Genomic DNA, 21512 nt, shown 5'->3' with positions numbered 1-21512 from the left:
TTACAAATGACATCGCAAGATTGGAATTATACGGTGATAAGAGGTGTAAACCTGCAACTTGAGTGGAAAATCAATGCCATTTGTACCCTAAAAATAAAACTTGATTTTTCAAGTTATAGCTGTATGATTTTTTTAGAACCCGGGAGCTCAAAAATAATATGATATATAAAAATAAAAAAGACTATGATTTCTATGAACTTCGGAGCTCCTCCAAATTAGACAAGTATGCTCTCTTTAAGTCTAAGAGGTCTATTCGAACTATTTTGCGGACGTGCCGTACAAAGCTAAAATCAAGCAAGCCATAATGTCTTGCATAATACTCCCTCCGATCCACAAAACGTGTCACCCACTTAGTACAAAATTTGTACTAACTTGGTACAAAATCGACACTTATAATGAATCGGTAGGAGTAATAAACATATCATTACACGCTTTGCTCGCCGCCGGCCGGGACGCACGGAAACTAAGTCGAACCACCCAGTCTAATCATAAATAATTTACATCTCCTTTTCCTTGAACTTGCACAGATAGATTCATGACAGTATGACCCAAGAGTTCAAGTCCTCTTCCTCCCGAGGCGAATTATTACACCTCATGGTCATGGTACCGTGGTGTGTATCCCTGAAAAAAAAAAACAGAAATCCAGGAATTCTATCAATATATGTTGCAATAAAGAAGATAATGACATAAACCTTCAACCACCCAGCATTCCAGCGCCACAATGACAATCTGGAGACTGGATCGCAGTGTGCATGTAGGAGTTGGGCTAACAGTTCAGGACAAGCAAACTTACAGGATGAATAATATCTTCGTTCTGCCGGTAAATCTTCAATTGATCTGCAGACACTGTGGGCTCGATTTGGTCCTGAAAGTGAGTTGTAGAATTATTTCACTTATTTCACCAATCTGTTGTCAGGTTTTGCTCCTCCATGCTAAAATTTGATACTGGGTCATTTGTTTGACAGATGGATTCTGGATTTCAGACGTGTTTGATTCAAGAATAGAGTCAATCCTGGGATAGATTGGATTATCATGATGTCATGACATGATCTTTGTGGGATGATCTCATTTCTCATATTTCTAGTATAATTGTGCTGATGGACATGTTGCATTCCTCAAATCAAAGTAGAAACACGGATAGTGGGTAAGATCATACAACCAACCAATGCCTCAAACCAGACACCCTTATTTGCTTACAGTCCACTGCCACCATAAGTTAATTTTGTTGTTTCCCTTGCCTCCATTTAACTGTCTTGTTGCTCTGTCATCTCACATTTATCGGAGTTGATGTGCAATCGACTAGGGGTGAGTAATTATTCCATTAAATATTACACCGGTACAATTTCATAAAAAGGACAGTTTTAATAATATGTGTATTCATTTAATGTAGATCCTAGAGTGGGGATTATTGAAGTGCTTTCACATATTGTTTCTTAGCTGAACAAAGATATATCAAGCTATTCCTTCTTAGCATCTTAAATCTCTCTTGTACTATGTTATAAATGACAGTGTCACAAATATTACTAGGTTGTGTCAAACACCGTAAAAATTCACATCGATGCTGTCAACTTGAAGCATCACTAGTCAAGTGGTAGTTTCCAACACATAGTTCACTTCTGATAGGTGTTCTACCAAGAGAAATGTATATACATATTTGTAGGCACAAATATACCAAATCACTGTAACTTAATTAAATGTTTAGGGTATAACTGTACCTTAAGGGCCATAATTACAGCTTGGGCTTCAGCTTTGCTGTTGAAGTAGTCATCAACATGCTTGAAGGAAAACCATAGGCATGAATTATCAGAACAGATTATTACTAGAAATAATAAAAATCAAATAGCTAAAACAAATTAGGAAAAGACTTAGTTGTCCAAATAAAAGATTTATAGGTTTACTGATGCATGCAAATAATAGCCGAAACAAAAACTAGTTCAATTGTACTACCTCCGTTCCATAATTCTTGTCTCAAATTTGCTCAAAAATGAATGTACATATTCCTAAAAAGTGTCTAAATACATGTAATATTTCCACAAGAATTATGGAACGGAGGGAGTACATCAGTACAAGTCATGAAACCAGCACATTTATTATTTCAGTTCTAAAATGAGTTCAGCTTTGGTCCAACAACTATTAGCACCACAGTTATTGAGACCTATGTTTCAGAAAATTGTGGTTCATGTACTGGTTCAAAACGAACATCAGCTACATGCCACGTGATTGCTAATTGTGCCGTGTATTTTACACTAGCTGTTTCGTTGGCATCTAGGCCTGGAGACACGAACACACCTTGTCAGCCTCAATGCTTTGTTTTACCTGAATAGTAGCTATTGATCCTGGCATAACCTGAATGTGGTCACTGAAAAATGAATCTTTTAACCTGAATAGTAGCTAGTGATCCTGGCATAGGGCCTATTTGTTTGGGCTTCTACTTCAGCTTTTGGTGCTTTTAGCAATCTCAAAAGCACTTCTCCTATTTACACATGAAGCTGAGAAGCACCTCCGGACGTGCTTTTGGTGCTTCTAGCTGAGAAACACGTCCTGAGGTGCTTCTCAGCTACGTGTGTAAACAGGAGAAGTGCTTTTGAGATTGCTAGAAGCACCAAAAGCTGAAGCAGAAGCCCAAACAAACAGGGCCATAAGCTACCGGGATTACTTTGGGTAGCACCTCATAAGGAAGCAATAGTTACCTCTAATATTTTGTATATTCCTCTTTCGAGAGCCAACTTAACATCCACAGGATCAAGATCCCCACTTTCATAATCAACAATAAGCTCTTCCATGCACGCAAATGCCCTGTACACAGGTGAAAGTTATCACGAATAACTATAGTATTGATTTATAGCAGTATATCTGCAGCATTGTAGTTTTGTACTTTTGTTGGCACTTGGCACACATTTTGTTCTATGAACTAGAATTTATTTAGTCCGCTGACTGGCCATATAATGTAGATTCTGGTCACGTAGATTAGATTAATGTAACTTCAAACATTCTGCTACTGAACTGCACTATTGACCTTTGCTATTTCACACAAAACATATACTAGCAACTTTTGGTCTAAGTGTGAAAGAAATTTACTTGTTGCTACCATCCCGTTCCTTCTGTACCTCGAACTTCCGAAACCAAGGGAAGATAACATATCTGACGTACTCCAAACAAGGGTTGGAAACTGCTACTTTTGGAGGACAGATCGCTCTCCTTATTCTATGTGAAACATGCTGCAACAAACCAAAGTACAATTTTGAACAACCTTATTCTTAAAAAAACAGTGAACACCGGTGGGGATTTAGCCCCCCCCCCCCCCCCCCAATTCTCCTCCAGAAAAAAAAACAGTGAACATGAGAGCTAACGATCGGCAGAAACACAGAGATCTGATTTCCACTAGAAAATGTAGCAGAATCAATATCTCTATATAGGTTATTATATACGTGACAAAAGTATCTGAAAAAGCACATGCAGAATACTAAATCCATATTTAGATGGATCAAAATACAACAATTAAGAGGAACAACTCCTTAACGCACCTGTGAACATAAATATGACAATATCATGATACGACTCCTCACACATTAATTTCTCTTTTTTATAAGAGAAACTTTTACTACAAGGCCCTAACCTAAAACATAAGAGGATAAAACACAGTACAATTGCACCATGCAAACTATAGGGATAGGCTAACATATTACTGTGCCACCTTGGGCTTTAAATCACTTCTACCGTTTTTTCACATTTGCAATAGTTCAATGAATGGGCTGTATTGCAGATCGATAATACCAATGAGTCAGAAGGAACTATTTGTGCCCTCCGGAATTCTAGAATTGAAACTGTTCATGCAAATTTAGCTTCAAATGCAAAACGTGCGCCAGTTATATAGATAAAGCGAGAGTTAGCACTAAAAGTCTAACTTCCACCGTTGCTAAATGAGTATGTCACATACCTCCTTATCGTGCATGAAGATATTCCATTTTGGATCCCTCATGTTATAAAGGTAATGATGGTCTAAATAAGGATCATCTACTAAATTAGGTAGTATATCTGTACTTCCAGTTAAGGATCTATCACATGGAATTAGTATCACCAATGAACCTCCAAACACCAAAGGACAAACACATGGATCCATCATAGGCAATCTGGACAACAAAAAAATGGCCTGAATCAGGATACTGTGCAACATAATAGTTGGTTTGGTCTCCCTTTTTATGTCTTCACAGTACTCTCTTGTTAGCACGGCAATGTCCCACTGATCCATGCTGAAGAGCCATATATCCGCCTGCAACTACAAAAACAGAAGGGTTTGTGTATTTTGATGGACTCGTAATCAGGCTGCTCATAAACAACAGTTGTTTTTTTAGGGAAAGCCTAAACAAAAGTTGTTTGTGTCAGGTGAAAATGATTTATTTTTGTTCACTGTAAATAATTTCCCTATATGGCATACAGAGATGATCACAAGAAAAGGTATCAGTAATCTGAACATTTGTGACGTAACATTGCTGATGGTACAAAAAGGATACCTCATATCAAAGTCTAGCTTATGTGAATATGCAAAGCCTATCATGATGCCAATATGTTCAGGTTAATTCCAGTTCAGAAGCAATAATCACTACTTGTTCTCTTTTCCAAACTTCTTCCTGTGCACGGACAAGATAACTTATTTGGAGGACTCCATAAGATGCCAAAGTATGGGATTTGTGTTGTGTTCACTAATTTTCCTGAATAAACAAGTCTACTGATCTAGCTTTAACATCTCTACTGCGAAAGTAACCACACATGTAGATACATCTATGAAGGGTGCTCAGTCTCATGTTTAGCCAATTAGCCTCTTCATGTATATAGTACCCTGCAGTATATTACAGCTAGCATGTGTTCGCCTTGCTTCAGGTCTAATGGGGCATTTGTTTTCCTCTGAGTTGACTATAAATTTTGGTTTACTTGTATAAGCCATAATTTAATCTTATTTGGAGCCCAACAAAAGCATCAGAGGTCAAGAAACACAAAATGTACCTACCAAAAATGGAAGCTGAAAGGGAAACGAATATTTGTTTGGCAAGATAAGGTTAATCTGTTTATAAAGAAACCAACCTTCTGACACAATGTAGCAGCAACTTGCATGCATGTGTAAAATATGTCAGCAGCGGGGAGTACTTGTGGCCCACCAAATGGGGCTGGATCCACATAAAAGCTGATCAGTAAACAATAGATTAACTTGCTTGTTACAAGAATGAGAAACAACCTGACAATACAATGTTCAAGAGTTTGAAAGTCAAAAGGACCTAAAATAGCATAAAAAGGAGATACCTTGCCATTCTTTTCATGGTGTATTTTCTTGAGACATCAAGGGCAAGTGACCAGTAATCGGGTGCATGCCTTTCCAGCTCATCTGACAACCATACTATCTCTACTCTGTCAAGATCCATGCCGGCTGCTTTCCACATCTCAATATTGTAGTAGCCAATGTTCCTAACTTTACTTTTATTGTTGCAGATCTTATAGTTCCGCGGAGCAAACCAATCTGCTATCAAAATTTTAACTATGTAACCAGCTTTGACCATCTTGTTGACATAAATTGTCTTCAGAAGCCCCTGAAAGATAAAACAGATCCATGCAGTTATTCCATTTTCGGATATTACAAGTTCAAGAAAACAAGACATAAGCAAAAAAAATTAGCAGTTTACAGTGAAATATCAGCAAACCAATGACCTGGGTTGTGCCAAGATGAAAAAATAACTAAACCACGTATACATAATTAACATTTGCCTCCATTCATGAACCAAATAAACCACCAGGTGCAGGAAACTTTTCCTTGTAGAAAATAAAAACAGTAGAAACTACTCATGCACAAACATCTTGCTAATTTCACTATCTTTTTATCCAAGTCCAGTTTCTAAGGCAATGCTTGGTTGCATGATGAGGAGATGAGATGATTCCACCCATGATTTGGAGGCCGAGCCTGCGTATGGTTGGTAGATCGAGAGTTGGGTGGGATGGGTAGAGTTCATAAATTGAAATTTTGTATCCAAATCATAGCATATTTTTATGCCACACATAAATCATAAATCCATTACCAACAACAACGCTGAGGACCAGGGGATTCTGAAGACTGGAGATGAAAAGCTTATGATGAAGGCTATGTCCTTGCATGGTGCGGGCAGTGGCAGAGGCAGGGACCATGCCAGCCCTGGCCCTGGCCCTGCCCCCCCCCCCCCCCCCTATGATTCGTATTTCTACTCAAGTCCTTGTATAATCTTTGCAAATTCATCATATGAGCTTCATATTCTTATGCTTTGGCCCTCCCTAATAAATCATCCTTCTATTCTGGCCCTCCCCATATTATTTTCCTGCCTCCGCCCCTGGGTGCGGGCATGGCGAGGACTGGCATCTGCTACTGCCACTACTGATAACAAAGCTGTATCCTGGTGATTTCGGGAGCATGATAAAGAGAGAGGCATATGCAAGTCTCTGTGTTGGCTTTATTTTGGTTTGGCATGTAATATGGTTATGTTAGCTGCATAAACTACTAGCCAAGTGATGTAGTGTCATCAGATCCCCCCCTCCCCCCCCCCCCCCCCCACACACACATCAATAGTAAGCAGCGGCTTCCTGATGAAGTGATGATACCCGTACAACTTTTTGTTTTCCTTTTCCTCCCATCTTTTGCTGATGCAAGACTGGTTATTTCCGTTCTGAGCAATGGAACAGGGGGAAACGGTTCACAAAAGGTAGTCATAAATCTTAAAATCTAACCCCACTTGTTAAATTCAAATGTTATACTACACTCGAACTAATCAGATTGGACAGGCCAACTAAAACTGGTTAGAAGCATTAAGTTTCTCAGGTTACATCAAGATAGACTGCAATGAGAATGGCCATTAATTTGGGTTTTTCTCAGAAAAAAAAGGCCATTATGGGCAGATAGGAGAAGAGAAGAGTACGTGAGTATGAAGTCTGATGCTTAAGGCTTTGTTTGTTCGAGCTGCGGCTGGGACCGAAGTGGCTTGTGGGAAAGCTGTTGTGCTGGGAAACAGCTACGATGAAGTTTGGACGTTTGGCAACATACCAGGAGAGGTTGTGAGTTGGGGAATCGGGTGGCCTGGACGAGACGAAACAACAGGTGGGAGGGTATAGAGCTAAATTCTCTGTAATTTCCACGAAGTATCATAGGTAGGCTGGGAGTGGGGTTTCATCAACCGTGGAAGTAGCTCTAAAGGTGATTCGACCAATATAACTAGAAGCTGCTTCGGTCTGTGGTTTGGTAGCCGGTGTTTTTATCTTGTTTGTTTCGGCTTCAGCTTTTTTCTTTTTCATCAAAAGTTGTTGTAAAATCCCAACCAAACGGAGATCAGATGACAAAATCCAATGTAATTTCAATCTGTAACCATCCTTCCTAGACGACAAAGTGTGGATAACAAGAATCTGAGAATGTAGCAGTAGCCGTATTTTAAATACCTGCGTTATGTCCATCCAGGGTGTAGGTTCAAACCAAACGTAGCAAATGGGAGCCTCCTTCTTCTTCAGTAGGAGCCGCAGTTCACTCCCATAGACGCAGTGCTCCCCAATGCTCCTCAGAACTGCAATCCTCTCGTCGCAGCTCGACTCCCTGGTATCCCTACAATATTAGTACACGCCAATGCCACAACTTATGTGTGTGTGTGTGAGAGAGAGAGAGCGCATTACATCATCCATGCGACATGCGAGCATAGGCTTACCTGCAGATGTTTGCCACCACATCAGCCAAGCTATCCATGGCGGCAAATTCGGGTTCCTCCGCGCAGTTTAGCTCCAATTTACTGGCATATCTCCTGCAATAGTTAGTAATATATAAGTTCGCGGGTCGTTTTTAAGGGAGGATTGGTGGAGATCAGACCTGGCGAGACCGAGCCGCAATTTGGGAGCCATCGGCGGCGATTGTACCGGCGGATGAGCGTACAAGGGGAGGCCGGCCGGCGGCACACGATTACCGGAGGTTTAGGAGCCGGAGGCGCCGCCCGCACGGAGGAGAGGGTGGCGAGAAAGGGTTGGCGGGGGCGATGGCGGCGCCGAAAGGGTTTGTTTTTTCAGAAGAACGAAGGGGAGAGAGAACTGTTGTTATCAGATGCAAGGGTAAACTGGGCAGACCAAGGCACCAAGCCAGACGTGAGAGGAACTTTCCAAATTCAGATTGGCCTGCAGAAAAAAAATTATATTTCTCCGTCCAACACAGGATGTTTCAACTTTACCTAAATTTGAATGCATCTATACACGAAGTCATGTCTAGATACATCTAAATTTTGACAAATTTGAGACATCTTTTGTTGGACGGAAGGGGTACAGTAAGTACTATTATCATATGAACTCTTAAAATTACAACATAAACATTGCGAATATGAAACACAGAAAAATAGAAAAAATAACAGTTTTGCTTTTTTCCTACATATATATGGCACGGTGAGCGTGTGAGCGAGACAATCCACCACATTTGCTTTCTTTGCATGTTTGCTGTTCAAACAAACGATGAAGTTGGCGTGATTTACAACATGTTTATCTTCTATAATCACTACTTAAAAAACGGTTATCAGTAACGGTCAAAAAAGCACATCACTAACGGTTCCGGCGCCCGCTACTAACTTCCTGTTACTGATGCATCATCAGTAACGATCGGACCACCCGTTACTGATGATGCATATCAGTGACGGGCGCAGTACCCGTTGCTGATAAGGCGTCCCCATCAGTGACGGGCACACATATATGACCGACACTAATAGTTTTTCATTTAATTAAAAAAAGCAGATCGGAGACCAGATGCACCAAATCACAAATTGATCAAAGTCTCACAAATTAAACATATTAATCAACGTCTCACAAATCAAACAAATTCAATATCTCCGTTCGTAGATCCAAAATAGGGATTAACATACACTTGAAAAGAAAATATTCATTGAAAACAGAACGAGATGAACTCGTGGAAGTCGACATCTTCGGGGTCGATCTGCCGAGAGCTCCCTGACCATCTCCTCTGTGAGCTCCGACGGCAGGCGCGCTACTGTGGTAGCCGGACGAAGAAGGCCCACGGCCAGATCCGCCGTGAGCTCCTGACCATCTCCTCCCCGAGCTCCTTGAATAGAAAAGAGAGGTGACAGGGGGAAAAAGAGAGATTGGGGGCTGACCTGAAGATCCTTCGAGCTTGCTCCTACAGCATAGAGAGATTGGGGACGGGGGAGGCCGGATCCAGCCCAGGTGGCGGCGCATGGCATGGTGGTGGCCGGCGCAGGCGGCGCGAAGCAGGGAGGAGGGCGCGCCAGATCTGGCTCCAGTGGTCGGCCGGAGTGGCCCTCGTCTTCGAGGGAGGGCGGTGCTAGGGGAGGAACCGGCGAGGCAGGGAGGACATCGCGCAGCTCCTCCTTGCCGTCCTTGCCGCAGGTGAAAGGGCATTTCTCTCCTAGTTAATTTTGGTGGTGATGACAACGTGTGTTGTGGACTAATCGTGCGTTAAGTATTTCAGATTTGATATCAAATGGCGCATAACGATTCGATGCCCTCAAGTTGGAAAACGAAGAGTAGTGGAGTTTTAGCGGCTTTTTCGGTTATTGAGTCGTAGGAACTCCATACTATTAAGAGGGGGTTCACATGGGAAGGTAATGGGTGAATCGCTTTTCATGTACACAAACAAACATCTTGCATCCACATAAAGCCTACCCAAAAAGTGAGAGAGAACCAACTCTAGAGCCTAACTGGTGTGCATTTGCCTGCCCAGGTCCGGAAGTTCCGGCGGGGTTCTGGTACCGCGGAACTTCCGCCCAACCTCCGGACCAGGTCCGCAACGCTACTAGAATCCATTGTGGATTTCCGGAAGTTGACCCGGAACAGGGCCGAAACTTCTGGTGACCAAGGGAAGTTCCGCACTTGGAACTCGCAGTGCATAACGGTTAAATTTTGGGGAGTCCAAATACATATCCCTTCGTCCCCAACGGGTTTCTTGCCCAAGCACGAAGCAAAGAACAGCCCCCTCTCTCCCAAGAACTCCCTAAGCTTCATTCTACTAGATCTCCCTCCATAAAGCTTCCCCCTTGTTGATTTTTTGAGGATTGGAGAAGACCTAGATCTAGGGTTTCACCAAGTCACAAAGTTGATTCCCCTTGTTTCTCTTGCAGATTTCATTTCTCTTGGGCATTTGATGAGCCCTAGACGGAAGTGGTTGCCTTGAGCTCTTTCCTTGGGGATTGTGGAGCTTGAGGATTGGATTGGGAGCTTCCAATTGAGTTGTGGAGCTAGCCCCGGTCAAGTTTGTAAAGGTTCGGTCTTCGCCTTCAAGGAAGCCATTAGTGGAGCTCACTCACCTTTGTGGTGCCGTGAGAGGAGAATAGAGTGAGCCTTTGTGGTGTCTCTACCTTTGTGGTAGAGCACTCCTCTAAACGGAGACGTACACCTACCCCAATCGGTGGAACTCCGGTGAAATCTTCGTCTCTCATGTGGTATCCATTCTTATCCTTTACATTCTTGTTATCTAGTTGCTTCGGCTATTGCACTTCATCTTAGGGTTGCATTACCTTTAGAGAATTTAGTAAACCCTATGTTAAGTGTTTGTATCTTTCTAGAAAAGAAAAAGAAAAAGATTAAAATTTGTTAGTCGCCTACTCACCCCCCCCCCCTCTAGCCGACCATACCGATCTTTCAGCAGGGAGGAGAGAGTTCGGGCGTGGGAGTTGGCTAGGGTTTCCGTTATATAGGAAATGGTTGGGCCGAGAGTTGCATGTAAGCCCAATAGTCCATTAGTGGCGGGCAAAATTGTAAAACCCGTTACTAATGCCTAATTTTTTTGTTTATTCATTTGTGTTTCTCATGTCTCTTAAAAAATTTCAACATAGCTTAATGGCTGTGGTCTAAAATAAGTTCTAATATTCTTTTGCTTGGCAAGATGCACCTTTGTATAAAAAATGGATACATCGTCTTGAACTATGGGAACACAAATAGCAGTCAGTTTGGTCATTTATCTTGAAAGCCATAAACAATCGTACTTCATAGTCCATTTTGTGAATGATTTTTTTGTGCTTCATAGTTCAATTTTGAATTACTTTTGGGAAATGACTAGAAACAAGTTATACTTTGTGCGAAAATTGAATAGGTGCCATTTGGAACCATATTAAGTGTACTTGCTTCACAAAATACCCCATTTTTGTATTTGGCAAATGGAAAATCATATTTTACAACCAGAAAATTGTAAAAAAAAATTCAATATTGTTTGTCATGATAATACGCACATTTGTTCAAAAAATGGATACATTATTATGAACTATGACATATAAATGAACAAAACTTTGGTCATTTGGCTTAAAACCTAAAGTTCATATATGAGAAATAACAAATTTGTACTACATAGTTCATTTCCAATTGTTACCATCTGATATTATTGTTCCACTATGTTAAGCAAGAAAAAAAAATAAGAATTCAGCAAAAATAATCACATTTTTCTGATTTTTTATGAATTAGTTATGATTTTTTCAATCTTCAAAGGTCTTCAGGATTCATCGGTGGCAGGTATAGATTCAAAGCTCGCCACCGATGTGTGTTTTTGTGAAATTTTGTTATTTTTCACATTGAACCATTAGTGACGGGCTTCCGGCGCCCGTTAGTGATGATTGTTCATTAGTGACGGGTCCTGCTCGACCGTCATTGATGATGAGTCATCAGTGACGGGTGTACCGCGCCACTGATGAGACGGGCAAGGACGCGACCGTCACTGATGCGTGTCATCAGTGACGGTCGTGATAGGCCCGTTTCTGATGATTGTCATCAGTGACGGGAGCGCGAAAGGCTCGTCACTGATGTCTCGTCACATATGCACTGTTTTGTAGTAGTGAATAATGAGGTGCTCTTCCGTTCCGAAATAAGTAACGTGGATTGTATTCTTCAACGTAAGGCTGAAATAAGTAATGTGGATGTGGATTGTATTCTTCGACGCAAGGCTGAAATAAGTAACATGGATTTGTATTCTTCGACATAAGGAGAGCTTTATTACTCATCCAAAGGGGGATTATATTCTTGGGTCACATGAGCTAAGATCTCAGCAGGCACATGAAGAACCCACTCCGCAGGTTCACAAGAGCTAGTCTCTCTTTCGGTGGTGCACATGTACATCTTGTAGGCATGACAGTCCATTCCGTATCTCCCCTGCGACATGTTCCAGGCTCGCGAAGCATTTGTCCTTCTGATTGCATTCATTACTTTCACGTTATCTGTCAAACTTTCTAAAGTTTGATTAAACTTAAAAAATTTATTCGTATATACAGTGTCAAACCAACATACTAGTATGAAATACTCCAGTGGGCAGTGTGGAGTATATGTTTCACGATGTGTCTGAAGGTCTTCAGTGGGCAGTGTGGGATGTTGATATTTTACTAATTGATCATTTGATCATCATCGGTTCGACAACCAGCTCGCTAGTCCACATTCGCTTGGTCAAGATTGGTGGACCAGGCCTCGTGTCTCTAGGCCCATCATTCGCTTGGTCAAGATTGGTGTTCCATTATTATTGTGTGAACCAAACTGCACGACAAAAAGCGAGAAGGGAGCAAACGGAGCAGAAACATGATCGAGCGGCTTGCAGTGATTCTGCATTACGCATATTGATCAAAGCTTTCAACATGAAACATTCCGCTCTGGCACACAGCAACTCATAATTCATAAATGTATATATATCAATCTACCCAAAGCTGTCAGCAATGGCAATCCGGAGGCCTTTCTGCCGCCAGCCGGTTTATTCCCGAGACGCTCATCGTTTACCGGCCGTTGCCGGACATCCTGCCTGGCCACTTTAGGCATGAGTTGTTGGCGAAGCTGCAGGACATAAGAGACACACACGATTAGCACTCCCAATCAGTGTGAAGAGACATGTCAGAACTGATTGCAATATATCAAAAGGGCATATGTGTGATTCTTACATGCTTGGAGACATGTTTTCAAATGACCCGGATGTTGGAATTATCCCGCAAAGTTTATTATTTGAGAAATTCCTACAAAAGAAAGGAGCATGAAAATGAAGATAATTGTTTGAGAGATCACTGCAATAAACGAGCAACAAGGGAGGAAAGGGCTTCAGTTGTACTTACGCATCTGCCAGCTTGTCCAGTGCCAAGAGCTCATTTGGAACTGGTCCAGTTAAACGGTTGTGATCCAGTCGCCTATCATCGTGGAGTACATATGTTTGGAACAAAAAAAAGGGATTCATAAGCCCATAATACAGATGCCAGATTAAATAAATTCATCTTCAACTAAACCCGTGAAAACTACTCCGATTATACTTTCTAAAAAATCAAACTACTCTGATCATCCCTTCCATGGACAAGAAGACCCGACGAAAAACATCTGAACAATAGGAACTTACAAGAAAACTAGGGATTTCAGTTTCCCGAGTGATGCAGGTATAGGCCCTGAAATGTTGTTTTTGAACAAGTCCAAGCTAATCAGATTCTTCAGATCGCCAAACTCTTCTGGAATTGCTCCGTGAAAATTGTTCATCTGAAGTTCTCTGTTCAGATGCCAAAAGTGTCAATCCCTTATATGGACTCGCTACCCCCCATGTTCCAAATGCATCAAGAGAAACAACTGTAAATAGTCTCTGCATACAAGCAGAAAAATATAGGTTAAAGAGGCTCACAAATAATGTAGGTGTTCCATTTTGCCAAGCTCAGGTGCAAATGGACCAGACAAGTTCAACTGGATAAGGTATCTGTTATAACAAAGAGATTATACACTAAAAATCAGGTGACGAGTATCTGTTATAACAAAGAGATTATACACTAAAAATCAGGTGACGAGAAGGCTTCAAAAAATACAAGGCCATATACACAATGTTCATGGTCATAAGTCAACAGGACCAATTTTGAAGCAGGCAATAGGCCTCGGCCTTGCCTAGACAGGAGTTAAGGCCTTGTAGGAACGAGTTAGGGTCTTTTATCTCTAGGCTACGATGGTCTTTTACCTAGGTTGGTCCAACCACTCCTATTCGACCGGGCCTTCCGGATCGACCCAACTCCTTTCATACTATATCCATGTGCTTTGTCCTCTATTTTTGCTCCTAGTTCTCTCTCCTCTCTGAATGACTAGAAAAAAATTCGTAATCTAAACAAAAAATTGGACAAATCAAATACTGCATGTTTGATCTCGCTAGAATCTAATCCTAAAATAATCAAGCCCTCACAAGACAACCTAATCCAAATCCTTGAACAAGGGTGATCTTTACAGGGGCTTTAGACTACCCAAGTAGACTACCCAAGCGAAAGGGAAGTGGAGAATTTGAGTAGGGTAGGAGAGATATGTATAATTAAACTCACAAGCGAATGACGCGTCTGGTGAGATCATCGCAGACGACGCGACTCCAGGTGCACGCATCCACCAAGTCTGGGTCCCAACTATTCAGCTCGCCATTGGGGTCTTGCAAGCCATTCCGTAGGGCCATGAGCGCTTCAACGTCAGGATTCATCGCCTCCATCGAGGCTAGGAATGATGCAACCACTACAAGGATGGTGGTGGCGGCGGATAGGGGAGGCAGGGTTCCGATCGGTGTGGCCGCCATGGGTGGCGGGTGATTATGGTGATCTAAGGGGAGGGGGATGAGGTTGGTGGCGATTGTGTTGATTTGGTGTTTCTGAATTGGGGTGTGATGTGTTCTTTGAACTGGTTGTTGCGATGTGGGTTTTAAACAAGGAGAGGGGAAAGGGGTTGGTGGTGTGCGTGTGAACCATGGGTGTAAGGTGTCAATCAAGAAATCAGTTACCGCTCTAGCGAATTAGCGGAGGATGGGGCGGTGTTGTGCGTAAAAATCAGCAAGTGTTAGACATGCCAGCATGTCGGTTTCCATTCTGGCAAGTGTATGTGGCGGTGATGCGCATGGAAACGGGAGGAGGAGTGGGTGTTAAGAGGAAGGTGTTGGGGAGGAATGTTGGTAGTGTGGTGTCAACCGTGTGAGTTCCTAATCTCTAGCTAAAGACGCGTTGGACCAGATGGTGGTGTGTGTGGAACCGGTCACATGTAAGGTGCCACCTTGTCAGTTACTACATGTACAGTGGAGGTGGTTTGTATGAGAACTGTGGCATTTTACATATATGAAATTGAGAAAGAAAACGTTTTAAACGGATTCAATCACTTTTATATAATCAAGGATTAACCCAATTTTTCCATGTACAAGTATTGATGCTTTGTGAGGTCACCTCACATAAAAAGGTTTGCAGGGAACTGATTTTCATTGAAGGACATGATATATCTTACATTTCTGCGCCAAGAAAACTGATGTATTTTTCTCCAAAATGATGTACAATAATACAATGGTATAAAAACAGTGTGGAGAGGAACGACACGGTAAAGAAATTATCCAAGTTAGAATCCAGGGGATAACTGCACACTTCTTTAGTTAAATTGAGTAAACCCAAGTCGACAACAATTTTGATGAAGATCTTGCATGATCTGGTAAAATGATGTATTCAGCTCCTTGCCATAAACTTGCGCATGATATCAAAAAATTATTCGTACAAGGTTGAAAGTACATCTACAATCCCTGGTGGGTTCTGGATTTACTTATGGTAATGCAAGTAGGGGACTAGTGTTTTACTAAGTGTTTATGCTCGAAGATAGTCTCGTGAAGGGTAAAGAAGATGAAGTGCTTAAAAAGATATGGCAAGATTAAGGATTCCTTTTTAACTTTCTGCTTTGAGTCATAGGGATGACGTACCATCACAAGGTAAGATATTGAAGAATTTATGCAAATGTGCTTGAGGAAAATCGACTCTCGGACTTGTAGTGTTCTTCATTTGCTTGTCGGCATTGCCAAGGTATTGAGGTCCGGCACTGCCAACTTAAAGACATGAGATGACGCAGAGAGAGAGAGAGAAAAACAGTCCCAACTCCCTCCTATTCCATTCCCAGATATGAGTTTACTCAAATTTTCGCTCTCCCACATGGTAACTAGTGTGGTATCTGAAGTTAACAAGGCTTGACGATGGACAAGGCCATGCAAGCTCAGGAGGTAGCGAGGTTACTGCAAGGTCTAAAAGGGCAGCAGAAATTGCCGTCTGAACTCTAAAGGCAAGATCGGTGGCTACTGGCTAGTCAGTATTGTGTGTAATTTTGGTACTAACAAAGTGTGGCATGAATGCTATAGGGACGCCCAACAATTGATGGATTCGATTTTGTTATAGTAAATAAAACCCTTATATGGATCGGGCCGTAAATCCTACGTGACGATGAGCTAAGTCAACATTTCGCAAGCACGAGTCAGGACGCCCACATGGCGCGGTCAATCCTACGTGGCAAAAAAAGACTAGTCAACGAGTCAAGCCTTTCATGCCATGGTCAAAGGGTCAAATGAGCTAGAGTAGTGGGCAAAAAGGTGAGAGGAGGGGGCCCTTGGTTCATGATGTACCAGACCAAGCCCTACTTTTCTCCCATGGTGCACACAAAAGCTATGAACGAAATGAGCTACTTTTACCGTTTCGCCAACACTTTTCTCTCTCCCTCAACGGTAGCCATGGTCTTTTGTCATGCACTCCCAGGCTATAAATACCTTCCCATGGAGGCATGTATCATTCACTCTCATTTGAATAAACTCAAGGGGAGAGGGCTAGAGAGCCTCTTTGAGAAGAGCTCTAGTTTCGGGATCTTGGAAAGCCTCGTTCGGCCCGAACCCGAAGGAGAGGCAGTCGGGTTAGAGTCCTAAGGGTATGTCGACCTCGCTACTTGGGAAGCCTCGTTCGGCCCAAGTACGGGGCGGCCCCTTTCGACCTCTCGCTAAGTGTTTCGGGGAGACTCGATCGACCCGAACGCTTTGGCTAACGACCCCCTCGAAGTCTCTCCTAACATAGGACTAAGTCGCACCCGCAGAGTTGACCGAACCTATTCAAAAAATATCGACGTGTCAACTTGTCCAAGTGTACAGCGACCTTCGCTATAAGACCGGTGTACACGCCCTACTTTTAGCCATCGAGCTTTGGCACCCCTTACTCTAACTGTTGTCGAGAACAACAACAAATTTATTTTAGTTTGTGGACCACCTAAGCTTGTTAAATGCTTTGTAGCATTCTGTGCTGAATGATGATGGACGACGAACTTTGCCAAAGAGATAGAAGCTCCTGTGTAGGAGTACTGATCTTGTGTGCTTACCAGCATCACTATGGTTAAATGATGGCCTTTTGTGTTTGCTCAATTCACAAGTATCACATATAAACTTGCCATGCACATTTCATCATATATTCCTTGCTCGTGAGATGGACGACAAACACATAGTTTGTTATCTTCAACATATGAAATTGTAATATGCAAATTGCGTAGGTAACTTCAGTATATATGAGATAACTTGAAAGAGAAGGGGATCAGACAAGCCTTTGAATCTATTCCCCCGCCTTATTCCTCATATGACTTAACTCAATTATTTATTTCTTGCAGAAGTTAATGCAAAGTAGAGATAACTTGAAAATGGTTGCCCCTATATCCTTTTTGGTCATGCTTCTTTCTGGGGCTTTTACTGTCGTCGTGTTTTTTTTTACTGAAAACTGTAGGAGACGCTCCGACAGTATAAAGATATATAACACATACAAGCATGTTACGGGGGGGAAACCAAAGACAAAGATCAGAGGGAGAGCACCTTACGAACCAAGACCCCACTTACTCGGAACCCCTTGACCGTTGGCAAGGGTCCTCCTTTTATACTCAAGGGGATGCCACAGGTGCCACGGTGCATGAGCTACAAGTGTCGAGCGGGGAGGCATACAACTCCCCCCGGTGAGCTGGTGGCGCGCATGGATCCCACCTCCGCCGCTAGGGGTCTAAAACCTTACAGTAGGATTGGACAGCCACTGTTCCCTCGATCGGACGGGTAAAGCCCCGCCGGTCGGCTCATTTAATGAGCCGTCCGCCTTACTCCTTGCCCCGGTGGGGCCGCGCATCCCACGCCCGCCACGCGCCCACGTGGCGCTGTTGATCTGGCTACTGGGCTCCACGCTTGAGGCGGGGGCATGCGCCCGGGAACCCCCTGTCCCGGCAAGTCGATCCCCGGGAAGTGCCCGAGCCCAACGCACCCGGGAACCTTCCCCGGGAAGTAGCTTCCCGGGAGGTGCCCTGGCGGGAACATTCCCCGAAGCCCCGCTAGCCCCTTCCGTGCTGGTAGCTTGCCGGGCTGCTCATAGACGCTTCCCGGGATGAAACCTTCCCGGGAACCCGGGAACGGGGCCCGCGCGTCGCGCAGCCGTGGTACCCCGGGTGCCACTGGTGCGACAGTAGCCCCCAGGCGTGGGCCGGTATCACCTGTCCCCGGAAGAGTCTTCTCCCGGTCGGTTGCCGGGCTACGCCCTTAACCGACGTGTGGGCCCCGAACTGCCGCGGGCCCGCGTCCCTTCGCTGTCCCGTGTACGGCGCCGTTACAAACGAAGTAGTGGGCGCGAGATTTCCGCCCTAACTTCCCTCCTAAATTGGGAAGTTAAGGCCACTCCGCGCATTACTCCTAATGATTAGGAGTTATCCCCACGCACCCGTAAGGTACGGAACCGGCCGTTACCAAGCGGCCGGACGTTATAAAGCTATCACTGTTGCCAAAAGGGGAACAACACTCTACCCCCATAGCCTTCGTCTCCATCTCCTTCCGCATCTCGCATCGCTGCGCTCCTGCTAGCTTTCGCCCTCGCTCTCCATGGCGCCCCCCACCACCAGAAAGGGGAAGGAGGTCCAGGTCTCGAGGAAGGCTACGACAAGCAAGAGCGAGGCGGCACTCAAGGCGGCCGCTGCCAAGGACCAGAAGAGGCGGGAGATGCGGGCCACAGGCGCCTTCTTCCACCCCGGCTATAACGGCGAGGCGCTGGGGAAACTCCGGCATGCCGTCGCCTCCAATTTCAACGAGCATGGGGAGACGCGGATCTTCCCGGCGAGCGTCGAGCACCAGGACAACGACTTCCGGGTGTTTGCGCGCTTCCTCCTCTGCGGCGTGGTGCCGCCCTTCTCCCTATTCCTCCACGCACTGATGGAGTCCTACCAGTTGCGGGTGGCGCAGCTCCACCCCACGTCGCTATTCCTCCTCGCCACCTTCTAGTTCCTCAGCGAGGCGTTCGTGGGGGTGATGCCGTCGGTGGGACTCTTCTGCCACTACTTCTACCCCCGCATTGACAACGCGAAGGCGATGTTGTCGGGGGTGGTATTCCGCGCCCACGACCAGATAAAGTCCGAGTTCATCGTCCGCGTGGATGTACACGGGTCCCGGGAATAGGACACGCCTCCAGCAGGACGGCGTGGACTTGGAGACCCTCAGGACATGGGTGAGGGGGATCTCTGGCGAGATCTTCCAATCAACGGAGTTCCCGCAAGTTCGGCTCTCCGGGTCACGACGACCCCGCGGGCGCCCACGGCGCCACCTACTCGGGGGGTCTTCCGGGGCTTCGCGCTCCGGCGTAACCCCCCGAAGTCCAACTCGCCGGCGGGTGCCCACAAGAGGGCGAGGAGCGATTCCCCGCCCGGCACACCAAGCAAGAGGGCGCGCGCCGATGCCCGCGGCGCCGCCGACCCCACTGCCGCAGGGGTCGGCAGCGACGCAGGAGCGCCCCTTGACGACCCAGCTCCCACGAAGGAAGGGCTGGCAGCCGGTACGTCTTCGTTACTCCTCTGCAACTACAACTTTTGTAAGCCAAACTCATGAACGTACCTTTTTTCGCAGTGAGCAGCAGCTCGCCCGCGGCTAGCCTCTTGGACGCTCCCGCCAGCGCAGGCGAGGCAGGGGAGCCTCCCCCGGCAAGCCCGACAGCCGCACAATGTAACCATCCTGCTCACCCTTGTCCGTCTTTGATAGCTCCATCACTCGCCGATCCTCATGCTTCTCATTGTTGCAGGCACAAGTGCGCCCATACCTGGAACAGGCGCGACCGTGGTCGATCTTGACTCGGTCGCCGAGGTTGTGGGGGCGGAGGTGGAGCCGGAACCGGCTCTCACGTCTAGCCCTGCTGTGGCAGAGACAGTGGCAGCGGTGCACACCGCCGCCGCCGTGACAGCGCCCGGCGCCGCGCTCGCAGCTGGGGACACGAGTGGCGCAGGCTCACCTGCCGCCCAGCAGGGGGCAGCCCCCGCCGGGAGCAGGGAAGCTTCTCCAGCCCCGCAGTCCCTGGGCACAGGCGAAGTTGCCGGGGAAGGGCAGCAAGACCCCCGGGAGCAGGCTGGCGACCCCGCGCCCAGCCCCACAGCGGCAGCAGGGGCTTCATCGTCCTCGGTGGCTCTCCCCGGTACCGACCTCGGCACCCTCGCCGGGGTCGCTTGGAACCCCCGCACCTGGGATCCGAGCATCTTCAAGCAGGGGCACCGGTTCCTGGACGCCGTTAGGGACCAGCAGCAGGCCTTTGTCACCTCCTTCAACGAGGTGAGGGGGCACCACACCGCCGCCAAGAATCAACTTGCGAGGTGCGGGAGGCCGTGGAGAGAGAGGGGCGAGAACCGTCCCGGCTGTGCGAGGAGACACGCCTCGTCAAGGAGGAGGCGCGGCTGGCCCGGCAAGCCCTGGAGGATGCCCGGGAGCCGATGGTCCCGGAGGCCGAGCTCCACCGGCAACTGGAGGCCCGGCGCATGGAGCTTCAAGGGAAGCTCGACTCGATGGCGGCCACCCTCGAGGCGACCAGGAAGGAACATGCCGAGGTGGTCGCGGCGGCCCAGACCCGGCTGGACGAGAAAAGCGTCCTGATCGCCAACTACCGCGGCGAAATCCAAGGCCTTTACGTCATGCTGGAGGTGCAAGTCAAGGCCACCGAAGATGCGGTGGGAGCGGCGGCCCGGCACGAGACCTAGCTCAACTCCGCCAAGGACAGAGCGGCCAGGCTTGAGACCGAGCTGGCCGCCGTCCGGGAGGAGTTTGCCAAGGCCGGCAACGAGATCGCGGCGAAGACTGCGGAGCTCGCGGCGCTGGAAGGGAACGTCCGCAAGGCTAAGAAGGCCGCGCATGACGCTCGACTCCATCATGGCACGCTGATCGGGTAGCGGCAGATCGAGACAGAGAAGCTGCTGAAGATCGCCCGGTCGCTGCGCCACCTGCTGCCCAAGTTCGAGCTGCAGGCGGCGGAAGTGGACGGGACAGATGTCACGACGCTGATCCCCTTCTTCTCCGATCTTGTGGGAAAGCTCGGGGCACTCGACGTCTGGATCACCCGGTACGGCGCCAACGAAGTCGCCAACTGCGCCCGGGAGGTTGCCGGGACAATCCTCCCGCGGATTCATCTCTGGGTCCCGGAGTTTCCCTTCGAGTCCCTGCTGGACGCTTGGTCCGACAGCGAGGACGAGCCCATGCACACCCAAGCAGTGCGCGAGTTCGTCGACGAGGTCGTCGAGCGGATGCAGATGAAGCCGGAGCCTGATCTCCCCGCCGAGCCCCCGGCCGAAGACGGCAGCAACTAGTTGCCGCAGCCCCCCGCCGTGCTCGTTACTCCCCAATGTATCTTATTTTGTTTGCTTTCCCTGCAAGTATGGCGCTTAGCGCCGTTTGAACAATCATATTTCGGATTAGTCCATGTAATCGTTCGACTCTTAGT

The 21512-nt window shown here is 46.3% G+C and overlaps 2 protein-coding genes across 5 annotated transcripts; both read right to left on the bottom strand.

Moving 5' to 3' along the window:
• Positions 1 to 233: 233 nt before the first annotated feature.
• Positions 234 to 8076, bottom strand: LOC100837773 (tyrosine--tRNA ligase 1, cytoplasmic). 4 transcript variants are annotated; one of them, XM_014898838.2, is made up of 12 exons: positions 7862 to 8076; positions 7704 to 7796; positions 7444 to 7603; positions 5296 to 5579; positions 5080 to 5179; positions 4165 to 4276; positions 3938 to 4035; positions 3079 to 3218; positions 2691 to 2796; positions 1716 to 1775; positions 794 to 865; positions 234 to 621 (listed from the first exon to the last, which is right to left on the bottom strand). In XM_014898838.2, the coding sequence occupies exons 1-12, from the start codon at positions 7891 to 7893 to the stop codon at positions 586 to 588; spliced, it is 1293 nt and encodes a 430-aa protein (XP_014754324.1). In that variant the 5' UTR covers positions 7894 to 8076; the 3' UTR covers positions 234 to 585. The 4 variants fall into 4 exon arrangements, with proteins under 4 accessions (XP_014754324.1, XP_014754325.1, XP_024314162.1 ...); XM_014898839.2 differs by having other exon boundaries at positions 7444 to 7594; XM_024458394.1 differs by having other exon boundaries at positions 7704 to 7784.
• A 720-nt stretch (positions 8077 to 8796) lies between these two features.
• Positions 8797 to 14461, bottom strand: LOC106866033 (leucine-rich repeat protein 1). The gene is made up of 6 exons (XM_024458764.1): positions 14304 to 14461; positions 13628 to 13699; positions 13080 to 13151; positions 12924 to 12983; positions 9380 to 9451; positions 8797 to 8803 (listed from the first exon to the last, which is right to left on the bottom strand). Exons 1-6 carry the CDS (start codon positions 14459 to 14461, stop codon positions 8797 to 8799), a joined length of 441 nt encoding a protein of 146 aa, XP_024314532.1.
• Positions 14462 to 21512: the final 7051 nt, after the last annotated feature.

Source organism: Brachypodium distachyon, chromosome 2, assembly GCF_000005505.3.
Source record: "Brachypodium distachyon strain Bd21 chromosome 2, Brachypodium_distachyon_v3.0, whole genome shotgun sequence".
NCBI lineage: Eukaryota > Viridiplantae > Streptophyta > Magnoliopsida > Poales > Poaceae > Brachypodium > Brachypodium distachyon.
Note: the sequence above shows the minus strand (reverse complement) of the source record. Positions and strands in the feature narration are given on the sequence as shown.